We start from the raw sequence: 12,418 nt of genomic DNA on the forward strand, positions 1-12,418 counted from the left end.
TCTCCATTGTTACTGTTTTACCTGATGTTTATGTAGTTTAACGACTTGGATTCAGAAGCCTAACTGGTTGTTTAAATTGTAGCTACTACGTTCTGATTTCTCCCTCCATGTACCCGAACATCACCGGAGTGTGGTGACTAGTAACTGTGGTCACAGTAACTTCATTGCAGTGTTAATGTAAGCGTACTTGTGACGATACAGATTATTACTACTTTTTTAAGGGAAGTTGTTGAACTGTGTTCATACATTAGGTATTGGAGCTGTGTGTACCCACAGAGTGTATGAAACATTAGTTAGAGCCAAATTGTTTCTGATTTTAATAATTTAATGCATTATAGTAACACCAATTTGCATTATTTGGTGCTTTTAATACCGTAAGGTCTGAGGTACTTTACAGGAGTGATTGTGAAACAAAATTTAACAAGTGATCCACATGAGATAATACATCAGTTGACCAGCAGCTTGGTGATTTCAAGGAGTATCTTAAAGGAGAAGATGGGGGTAGAGAGTTTTAATGAGGAACTACCACAGCTTTTAGTCTTGGCAGCCCTAGGTTTGGATGCCAGTGTTGGAAAGCTGGGATGAAGTCGTGGCCAGAATTGGAGGAGTGCAGTTGTAAGGCTAGAGGAGATTATGTATACAGAGGGTGACCTTACTGAGTAATTCATTTTTTGTCTTCTAGCATGATGCGGGTTTGTTGGTTGGTGAGTAAAGATGGGAGGCACCAACCGATACGACTGGCGCACTCGGTTTGCGTGCTGATTGGAAGAAGTCCCGAAACCCAAATTACAGATAGAAAATGCTCACGGCATCAAGGTAACCTCACCAGTTGATTTGACAGCTGCTTGTGCTATAATGAATAAATCAAAAACTGCCGATTAAAGCCTGTGCTAATCAGACTCCTTGCATTTGTTAATGAGAAAACGGGTAAAAATGGTAGAATAATCACAACATTTTCAGTCTAATAAAATGGAGGCAGAGTTGGGCAGCACGGTGGCGCAGTGGTTAGCATTGCTGCCTCACGGCGCTGAGGTCCCAGGTTTGATCCCGGCTCTGGGTCACTGTCCGTGTGGAGTTGGCACATTCTCCCTGTGTTTGCGTGGGTTTCGCCCCCACGACCCAAAGATGTGCAGGCCAGGTGGATTGGCCACGCTAAATTGCCCCTTAATTGGAAAAAATGAATTGGGTACTCTAAATTTTAAAAAATGGAGGCAGAGCTTTTGTTCTGAAAGCATTGAACTCTAACGTTGAGTACAGAGGCTGTAAAACGCTTCATCAAAAGATGAGGTGCTGTTTCTTGAGCTTCGTTAGGACAGAGAGGTGAGGAAATTAAAGTGACATGTAGCCACAAATTCAAGGCCATGCTTGCGATCATTCAGTCTGCGTTTTGTTTAACCTGTGTAGAGGAGACTATATCGTGACCAGCGAAGACCACATGTGACCCAAAATCAAACACACTCCATATGATCCTGTTGGCTAAATGATAATCATGAACTATTTTAATACTGTGTATAAACAAAGTTAGCTTAGTATATGAATTGAGTAGGGGACTGGTTAGCTCAGTTGGCTGGATGGCTAGCATGTGATTCAGAACAACGGCAACAGTGCAGGTTCGATTCCTGTTCCCACTCAAGTAGACTTTGGGACCCGCTTCTTCGCCATGGCTCCCGAGAGTGGATGGCAATGGCAAACCACCACTAACAAACAAAACTGCAATATAAACAACTCAGGATGAAGCATCAGTGGACAATGAGCCAAGAAGTTGCTTTGGGGAGAGGACACAAGTGAAATGGATTGAGTATGAACTCTAAAGCACTGGTCGTCAGAAGGAATACATTAGACAAAACTTGAAGTGTCACACGGGAACAGGTAGATATGTTTGTCTACCTACGGTTTGACTAAATTTATTGAGCCATGGCTAGAGTTGGGGAGGGCAGGGATTGTGGGGGTCAGATGTGTATGTCACGAGTATTTAATGTTGCCAACTTTTAACTTGCTGATGAGCCCTGGGACTTGTACAAGATTTATTAATGTCTACTTTTCGTTTTAGTGTAGAGTACCAGCAATACAATAAAATCCACTGAGTCTCAAATTAGTTCTAAAGAGGCTGGCACAGGCATGATGGGCTGAATGGACTTACTCCACTGATTCGTATGATGCCCCAGATCTTCCGGTCTTTGGATAGTCAGAGACTGGACATAATTCCCAGGATACGCAATGAGATCTCTCGGAAGTTCTGATGCAATGACTCTGTGGGAATTGCTCACGAATTTTGAACGTCTGATGGGCAATTACCATGTTTCCTGGGCCCCTGCCTAACTCTTTAGTTAGAGTCACAGACTTTGTACAGTTCCAACTTATTTGCCTGGATAGATACCCAGGAAATGTTCGAAAATTCCTATAACTGCTGGGTAACTGTACAGCTGACCCCCCCCCCCCCCCCCCCCCCCCCCCCCCGGCCCACCAAGTTGAAGTGACATGGCCCAACCTCACTAACCTACTCGTCCGCCCAACCTGATCCCCCAAACAAACTACTCCACTACTCTCTTGACCCGACTTCACCAGCTCAGCCTTCCCCGTCTCAACCTCACCACCCACTCATTAGCCACCCTTCCCCTTCCCCACACTACCTACTTATCCTACCTCCTCTACCCTGTCTCCCATCGTTATGTCCTTACCCACCCTATCCCCCTGATCTTACCCCCCCTCCTTACTCACTTAACTTTTCCCAGTAGCTTTCCAAAGAAGCTTTGGGATATTTGAACTCTCTACTTAGCAGCTGGTGCTGTAACTGGGGAGGTGGCGTCTGCATGGATTTCCCTTTGCTCCCTGTGAGGGTTGCTGTAGTGAGTCAGTTTGGAAGGATCCTCCATCGGTCGTTGGCCAGAAAAATCAGTGGACAGTAAGCAGGTATTTTATTATCCGTTCAGGATCAGAAATAGGTTTCCGCTCCTGATTGGAAGAGTTGTGTCTACAATTTTGTGAAATGTCAGAAATGAGGCTAATGGTGTTCTTGCCTAGACTTATATGGAGAGGAATGGTAAAATGAGAAATTTAAAGGTAATTTCAGCAGATGGGGAAAATTAGCTTATAACTTTTTCTATTGTTTTCCAGTACAGCTGAAAGCAGATTACAATAAGGGATATGTTCTTGTAAAACAGGTATAGTATCTGTGCTTTGTTTCTTTAGTGTGTTTTCATGTGGCTAATGGACATGTTCAAATTTGAGGGGCTTTGAAACTGTTCCCACTGGCAGGAGGGTTGGTAATCAGAATTAAAATAATTACTTTGGAGACTTGGCGAAAGAACCCAGAGGGGGAGATGTCTTTTAAGCAATGGTTAATGGGCTGAAATGTTCTGCCCATTTAAGAAAAGCAGGGGGTATTGAGACTAACTCTGGTCAAAGAGCCAACACTGAAATGATGAGCCAAATGGCTTCCTTCTGTCCATGATCTTCTTTAAGTATGGCTTTAGATTAAATTACGTTGCCTAAATCAATGACTGGCGTAAAATGCTTACTAAAGAAGTTGCTGAAATGTGTGGTGGTCGATATGCTTCCTTTTTGCTTTGGATGCACATTCAGTGAAGAACAATTACTCAAATCAGGAAGTTGGTTAAATTCCTACAAGTTGATTGATTAAAATAATTCCTGGCTTAGCTGAATGGATGAAATGGTGGAATCAAATGTAAGTAGGATTAGGTCCTGACATCTTTACTGAGTCATTATGGCCATGTTCTGTTGTGCCTGATTATGTACTTCCAGTTAAAAGTCTGTCTTGAACTGGCCTTTGCGTCCCTAGTAGCCCGGCGAAGGATCTTGCTACAATGGAAGGATGCGAGGCCCCCAAGCGTGGAGACCTGGATCAATGACATGGCGGGTTTCATTAAGCTAGAGAAGATCAAATTCGCCCTGAGAGGGTCGGTACAAAGGTTCTTTAGGCGGTGGCAACCTTTTCTCGACTTTCTGGCTCAACGATAGGGTACTGGGACAGTAGCAGCAGCAACCCGGGGAGGGAAAAGGGGGGGGGCCGACAATGACTATGTTTGTTTATTTAATTTTAATATTTTTTAAAGTTCTTTTGTTGTTCCTTTGGGTTGGGGGGGTGGGGGGATGTGATACATGCGCCGATACGGTCTGGGGGTGTCACAGTTATTATGGGTTATTTTGTTGCATTTCATTGTTTGTCGTTATGTTTTATATTTTCTGTAAAAAATTCCAATAAAAATTATATTTATAAAAAAAAAGTCTGTCTTGAAGCTGTTGAGGCTTAAATATCTACATACCACTCCTCTCAAAACAGGATTGGATAAATAATTCTAAGGCAAGGTACTATGGAAGCTTCAAGTGTGAAATCCAAACAGAAAATTTCTGGAAATACTCTGTAGCTTTCGAAAACTAATTATATTTTGTTTTCCCGCCTCCCTCACCTCTCCCTGTCTCCAAAGTTGGGTATAAATCCGAGCTATGTCAATTCTGACGGTTTGGGAAGAGATCAGGAGGTGAAGCTAATGCCGGGACAGATCCTTCACGTTGTTAATCGGCATTACCCGTACACCATCCAGTTTGAGGGAGAGACTTCAGAGAAGGAGAGGCTGCCGCCAAAGAGACCACACAAAGAGATTTCTCCAGACAGCAGCGCCAACACTTTGAATAAATATCTTAAGGCCAAAGACTCCAATCCAAGGGAGCAGCACACGTTTAACACTAAGCCCAAAGAGAAGAACCAGGGTGGGCACACAGCAGAAGATAGCAGCAATTCAATGACTCGGATCAACTCCGCTGAGGCCTGCGTGAGAAACGTAATTGATGGGTTGGGTTTAACTTGAGTCCTCTTACCAGTGATATGGTTGAAATAGCCCCACCTTCATTTACTGTGTGCGGAGTCTGCATGTTCTCCCCGTGTCTGCGTGAGTTTCCTCCGGGCGCTCCGGTTTCTCCCACAAGTCCCGAAACACTTGCTTGTGAAGTGAACTGGACATTCTGAATTCTCCCTCTGTGTACCCGAAACAGGCACCAGTGTGTGGTGACTAGGGGATTTTCACAGTAACTTCAATGCAGTATTAATGAAAGCCTACTTGTGACAATACAGATTATTATTATTGTACCTCAATGTCCAACACCTTGATGGGATTTGAACCCATATCGCCAACGCATTAGCCTAGGCCTCTGGATTACTAGACAATGACACCATTCTCCTAAAGTTCTAGTTCTTTTTTTAAAGTTTAGAGTGCCCAATTCATTTTTTCCAATTAAGGGGCAATTTAGCGTGGCCAATTCACCTACCCGGCACAACTTTGGGTCGTGGGGGTGAAACCCACGCAAACACGTGTTGAATGTCCAAACTCAACACGGGCAGTGACCCAGAGCCGGGATCGAACCTGGGTAATTGGCGCCGTGAGGCAGCAGTGCTAACCACTGCGCCACCATGCTGCCCTTAAAGTTCTAGTTCTAACTATGGTCGCAAGTCTTCAGTGTGATCTCAAATAAAAAAATTTTAAATTTTAGAGTAGCCAATTATTTTTTTCCAATTAAGGGGCAATTTAGCGTGACCAATCCACCTACCCTGCACATCTTTGGGTTGTGGGGATGAAAGCGGCCTTCAAAATGGCCACGAACATATTTTAAAAATTCAGCCGCACAGCGCATGCTTGCCCGATCATCGGTGCGTATACACAAAACTATCCGCATGCGCACTGATGATCGGGCACACGAGCAGTGCGGCCGCATTTTTTAATACGGTCACAGCCTTTTTTTTTACAAGTTCGGGGGGCCAAAGGGACCATTGTGGTCAAAGGGAGCCAAAACCATTCCTCCATTTTTGTCGGCCACAAATAAGGTAAGAGAAAATGGTGGGGGCCGTGAAGGTTGGCCGGTTGGTAAAAATGGGTCCCCAGAAAATAAGTTTGAAAAACACTGGGTAGTGGTTATGTTACTCCACCAGTAATCCAGAAGCCTAGACTAATGATTCAGACACTTGAGTTTAAATCCCACCTCGCCAGGTTGGTAATTTTAAATTCAGTCAATGAAATAAGGATGGAATAAAAGTAATGGCGACCTTGAAATAACTGGATCGTTGTAAAAACCAATCTGGTTCACCAGTGTCCTTCAGGGAAGGATGTCTGTCATCCTTGCCCAGTCAGGCCTGGAGGTGATCCTAGTTAGCTTTGAAAGGACCAATCCACTCGATTGCATTCAACAAGGCAGCTCACTATCACTTCCTTGAAGGAAATGAGGGATTTCCCCAACATCTGCAGAGTTATGATTATCTAGAAAGTGGGATATCGTCCAAGTGTCTATACGTTGGATAAATGTCATTCCTACTTTGTTCCTTTAGGATTTTCAGGGAATGTGGAGCCAGGGACTAAAAGTTTCCATGCAGGATCCAAAAATGCAGGTATACAAATATTTATTAACCCGAAAATCCCACCTAAAATAATCATGGTTTTATTTGTAGCACATTTGGTGCAAATATCATTTCAATTTTTACATTGCTTTTATTGGTCAATGAGACTTATTATTTTTCTTTCTCCGGCAGGTGTATAAAGATGATACAGTTGTTGTAATTAGGGACAAATATCCAAAGGCCCGTTTTCACTGGCTGGTTTTGCCTTGGGAGTCCATAGCCAATCTGAGGGCTGTGAAGAGGGATCACTTAACTCTACTTCAACACATGCATCAAGTTGGCCAGAAGCTGGTGCGAGAATGTCTGGATTCTGACACATTGAAATTCCGTTTGGGTTATCATGCTATTCCTAGCATGAGGTGAGAGGAGTTTGTTTTCACAATGACACCTGTGGCCAGCCCTTGGTTGGAAGCATCTAAAACTGCAGCATGCTCCAGGGTTTCACAGTGACTAGTCAGTAGAGCGAACACCTGGAGAATTTGGTTTTCCTGCCCCATCTGTATTAAAACACACAGATTTAAATTAGCCTGCGGACTGTACTAAGTTGTACGTTTATAATGATGCCTTATCATACCCCTCAGAAACGTTATGTACACATATGGTGAGGTAGTCACACCGCAGGCTCAGACTCCGCAGGTAGGAAGGGAATGGGTGACCACCAGACAGAGCAAGAGAGCCAGGCAGATAGTGCAGGAATCTTTTCTGGCCATTCCCTTGCAGAACAGAGATACCATTTCGGATACTGGTGAGGGGAATGGCCTCTTAGGAAAACAGCAACAGCCAAACCTGTGGCACCACGGTTGGTTCTGCTACAGAGGGGAGGGGTAATAAGTGTGCCAGTGCAATAGTTATAGGGGACTCAATTGTAAGAGGAATAAACAGGCGTTTCTGTGGCTGCAAACGAGACTCCAGGATGGTATGTTGCCTCCCTGGAGCTAGGGTCGAGGATGTCTTGGAGCGAGTACAGGACATTCTGGAGGAGGAGGGTGGACAGCCAGTGGTCATGGTACACATCGGTACAAACGACATAAGTAAAAAAGGGGTTGAGGCCCTAAAAGCAGAATACAGGGAGCTAAGAAGGAAGTTAAGAAATTGGACCTCTCGGGGATTACATGCTGGTCAGGAGTATAAATGAATTGCTGCCTCAAGGCGCCGAGGTCCCAGGTTCGATCCTGGCTCTGATCATTGTTCATGTGGAGTTTGCACATTCTCGCCGTGTTTGCGTGGGTTTCGCCCCCACACCCAAAGATGTGCATGTTAGGTGGATTGGCCACTCTAAATTGCCCCTTAATTGGAAAAAATGAATTGGGTTCTCTAAATTTATAAACAAGAAGTAGAAATGACAGGATATGTTGGATGAATACGTGGCTGAAGAGATGGTGTGAGGGGGAGGGTTTCAGATTCCTGGGGCATTGAGACTGGTTCTGGGGAAGGTGGGACCTGTACAAACTGGACGGGGGCAGGACTGGGATTGATGTCCTCGGGGGGGGCTATTTGCTAGAGTGATTTAGGAGGGTTTAAACTAATATGCCAGGGGGATGGGAACAATGCAAGGAGTCAAGAAGAAATTAACCCAATAGTGAGAAAGGATATTAGCTCTGACAATGTGGAGTCTGTATGGGTAGAGTTGAGAAATACCATGGGGCAAAACATATTAGTGGGTGTCATATGTAGACCCCACTGATGTGGGAATGGCATTAAACACAAAATTAGAGATGCATGTAATAAGGGAGTATCGGTGATCATGGGTAATTTTAATCTTCACATAGATTGGGCAAATCAAATTAGCCACAATGTCGTAGAGGAGGAATTCCTGGACTTTATATGGGCTGGTTTTCTTGACCAGTAAGTTGAGGAACCAACTAGAGAGCAGGCCATCTTAGACTGAGAACTGTGTAATGAGAAGCGAATCATTGCCAATCTGGCTGTGCGACACCCCTTGGGGATGAGCGACCATAACATAGAATTTTTTATCACGGTGGAGAGTGAAGTAGTTGATTCGGAGACTAGGGTGCTGAATCTTAACAAAGGAAATGCAGGAGATGAGGCATGAGTTGGCCTTGATAGATTGGGGAGAGTTACCTAAAGGGATCACAGTGGATAGGCAATGGCAAACATTCAAGGAACGCATGAGGGAACTGCAGCAACTGTTCATTCCTGTCTGGCACAGAAGCAAAATGGGTAAGAGGGCCAATGTGTGGCTTACCGATTGGCCAAGAAAAATAATAGATCTGAGGACTGGGAGCAGTTTAGAATTCAGCAAAGAAGGACAAAGGGATTGATAAAGAAGGGGAAAATACAGTATGAAAATAAGCTTGTAGGGAACATAAAGACTGACACTAAGAGTTTCTATAGATATGTGAAGAGAAAGAGATTGGTAAAGTGAAATGTAGGTCCCTTGTAGACAGAAACAGGGGAATGCATAATAAGGGACAAAGAAATGGCTGAGCAATTGAATACATAATCTTTTTATTATCACAAGTAGGCTTACATTGACACTGCAATGAAGTTACTGTGAAAAGTCCCTAGTCGCCACATACTGGCGCCTGTTCGGGTACAGAGAGAGAATTCAGAATTCTCAGCTGGTACGGGAATTGAACCCGTGCTGGCCTTGTTCATACTTTGGTTCTGTCTTCACAAAAGAGGACACAAATCAGATACCAGAAATGCTGGAGAATGAAAGGTTTAGTGAGAGGGAAGAACCGAGGGAGATCAATATTAGTAGAGAAATGGTGCTGGAAAAATTGTTGGGATTGAAGGCGGATAAATCCCCAGGGCCTGAGAATCTGAATCCCGAGTGCTTAATGAAATGAAAATCGCTTATTGTCACAAGTAGGCTTCAAATGAAGTTACTGTGAAAAGCCCCTAGTCGCCACATTCCGGCACCTGTTCAGGAAGGCTGAGGAGGTTCTGGAAATAGTGGATGCATTGGTAGTCATCCTCCAGGATTCTATGGACTCTGGAACACTCTCTACAGATTGGAGGATAGCTAATGTCTCTGGATTACTAGTCCCATGTCATTACCAGGGGCTGGTTTAGCTCACCAGGCTAAATCACTGGCTTTTCAAGCAGGCCAGCAGCACGGTTCGATTCCTGTACCAGCCTCCCCGGATAGGCGCCGGAATGTGGCGACTAGGGGCTTTTCACAGTAACTTCATTGAAGCCTACTCGTGACAATAAGCGATTTTCATTTTCATTACCACAACACCACCATCTTTTAAATTGCCTATCTCTCAATCTGAGACTGTGCCCCCTTATTCTAGATTGTTCAGCTAGAGGAAACAATCTCTTATTATGTACCCCGTCAAACCCCTTAAGAATTTTCTGTCTTTCACTGAGATCACCAAAATTACACTCATCCTAATTTGAACAGAGCATTGATTGTAAAATGTTGCAGAATTTTAAGAATTAGATGATTTGGTAGAAAGCAGCAAGATATAGAATATTTAGTCACTTTTTTTTTTCTCTCTCCTGTGCCCTTTTACCAGCCACGTTCACCTTCACGTGATCAGTCAAGACTTTGATTCCCCCTGCTTGAAGAATAAAAAGCACTGGAATTCATTTAATACAGATTATTTCCTTGAATCGGAAGGTAAACAGAGCATCATTACATCATTGTGTGCTCATCGTTTCTGCATTGGATGCCCTCCCAGTGTGTCTGCTGTGGCTCAGTAAATGGCATGCTCATCTCTGAATCAGAAAATTCTAGACTCTTAGGAGCAGCACGGTGGCGCAGTGGTTAGCTTTGCTGCCTCACGACGCCGAGGTCCCAGGTTTGATCCCGGCTCTGGGACACTGTCCGTGTGGAGTTTGCACATTAGAACATACAGTGCAGAAGGAGGCCATGTGGCCCATCGAGTCTGCACCAACCCACTTAAGCCCTCACTTCCACCCTATCCCTGTAACCCCATAACCCCTCCTAACCTTTTGGCCACTAAGGACAATTTATAATGGCCAATCCACCTAACCTGCATGTCTTTGGACTGTGGGAGGAAACCCACTCAGACACGGGGAGAACGTGCAGAGTCCGCACAGACAGTGACCTAGCGGGGAATCAAACCTGGGACCCTGGTGCTGTGAAGCCTCTGCTAGTCAGTTGTGCTACCTTGCTGCCCTGAATTCTCCCCATGTTTGCGTGGGTTTCACCCCCACAACCCAAAGATGCACAGACTAGGTGGATTGGTCATGTTGAATTGCCCCTTAATTGAAAAAAGTTAATTGGGTACGCTAAATTTAAAAAGAAAAAGAAAATTTTCTACTCTTTTACTCCAGAGCATAATCCGTGATGAGGCTGATAATCCCAGTGCAGTACTGAGGGAGTGCTGTACTTCAAGAGGTGCCATCTGCGTGAGATGAATCCCCAGCCTCTGACTTGCTCTTGTAGCCACAATATATATTGGCTGATCTACTTGAGGTTTCTGGTCAATGATGAGGGGAATTCAGTGATGGCAATGCTGTTGAATGTCATGACGAGATGGTTAGATTCTTTATTGTTTAAGGTAGTCATTGCCTGGTACTTCAGCGGTATAAATGCTATTTTCTACTCATTGCAAACCGGAACATTATCCATTGTTGCATGCGGGTCTAGACTAGTTCATTACCTGAGGTGTTACGCATGGTACTAACCACCGTACCCATCAATGAACTTCCCCACTTCTAACCCAATGATGAAGGGAAGGGTATTGTGGAGGTAGCTGAAGAAAAATAAAGGCAGAGGTGTGGCACTAGGTGAAGTGCTCCCTGAGAGGGTCAGCACAGACCGAATGACCGAATGTGCTGTAGCCATTCTGTGATTCTATGCTCTCAGGTGGTTGTGCCTAGGACTAGCCTGAGGAACTCCTGAAACAATGGCCTGGGACTGAAATGATTGGCCTCCAACAACCACAACCGTCCTCCTTTGTGTTTAGTCAAGCCGCAGCCAGTGGAAGGTTTTCCCTCTCACTCATGATGTGCCAAGAAGGATTGAGAATCCTGAATGAGAGGATGGGTCTCCCCTCCTTCGGTTCAGATAATATTCCAGACATTTTCCCTGCTGTTGACCGGGGGCTTTTGCACCGTCCAGCTGACTGCTTTAGAACTTAAATGTTGCCAGCTTATTTCTTTTTATAAAATTTGGACAAACAAGAAGCTAAAAGCCGTTCTTACCGTTTAATAACACCAATATAATGTTCATGCTTGTTTTTAAACTCCACTAGATGTGATGAAGATGGTAGAACAAGATGGAAAGGTGACAGTCAAGGATGGAATGGCTGAGCTATTAAAACTGCCACTTGTGTGCCATGTCTGCCAGCAGCAACAATCCACCATTCCACAGTTGAAAGATCATTTGAAAAAGCATTTGCCTTGAAATATTCAGCTGTCCGTCTCTTTTCACCCCCCCCCCCCCCCCCCCCCCCCCCCCCCCCCCCCCCCCATGAAGCATTCTGGTGAAATACCCCCAGTTGTGGAACAGTACAATATAGCCTAGTGAAAGGGAAAATGTATGATTTGATTTAATTTAACCTAATTTGTTTACAAAAGATTCATTCTAATTTTCTGCACGCTTGATGTTTATTTTATTAAAAGAGCATCATTCATAATCCGTGTGTAATTGATATGCAGGTACTTCTCGCTTACCCAAGTCCCAATCCCACCAGGATGTCCGTTCACTTCTGATCAAGGCCTTTTGCCATCCGTGAGCCTTGTGTGGATGTTTGTATCAACGGTCCATAGTCTATAAAGAAACTTGTCTGAGGTGTGATGGCACCTTCCTCCGAACTCAAGCCACCCTACCTGGCTATATCTTCCAGACTGTCAGGGTGCTGTGGCTCTTATCTTCAAATCCCACCTAGGCCTGAGCCCTTACTACTCTGGCAATTTCTCCTTTCAGCATCTCACCTTGTTCCGCTCCTCCCTCCCACCTCTCACTCAAAAATCCTTGTTCTTTACTGCCCACTCAAAGACAACAAAAACCTTCTCACTGGGATATCTACTGCTTTCCTCCCTCAGCCTCTAATTGAGTGACTTCTCATCCTT

The 12,418-nt window shown here is 44.5% G+C and overlaps 1 protein-coding gene across 3 annotated transcripts; it reads left to right on the plus strand.

Moving 5' to 3' along the window:
* Positions 1-607: 607 nt before the first annotated feature.
* Positions 608-11,776, plus strand: aptx (aprataxin). 3 transcript variants are annotated; one of them, XM_038804115.1, is made up of 7 exons: positions 657-816; positions 3,115-3,161; positions 4,446-4,799; positions 6,335-6,394; positions 6,536-6,762; positions 9,892-9,995; positions 11,599-11,776. In XM_038804115.1, the coding sequence occupies exons 1-7, from the start codon at positions 684-686 to the stop codon at positions 11,748-11,750; spliced, it is 1,077 nt and encodes a 358-aa protein (XP_038660043.1). In that variant the 5' UTR covers positions 657-683; the 3' UTR covers positions 11,751-11,776. The 3 variants fall into 3 exon arrangements, with proteins under 3 accessions (XP_038660045.1, XP_038660044.1, XP_038660043.1); XM_038804117.1 differs by lacking the exon at positions 4,446-4,799 and having other exon boundaries at positions 608-816; XM_038804116.1 differs by lacking the exon at positions 9,892-9,995 and having other exon boundaries at positions 651-816.
* The last annotated feature ends 642 nt before the right edge of the window (positions 11,777-12,418 follow it).

The sequence above is a fragment of the Scyliorhinus canicula genome, chromosome 8, assembly GCF_902713615.1.
Source record: "Scyliorhinus canicula chromosome 8, sScyCan1.1, whole genome shotgun sequence".
Classification (NCBI taxonomy): Eukaryota; Metazoa; Chordata; class Chondrichthyes; order Carcharhiniformes; family Scyliorhinidae; genus Scyliorhinus; species Scyliorhinus canicula.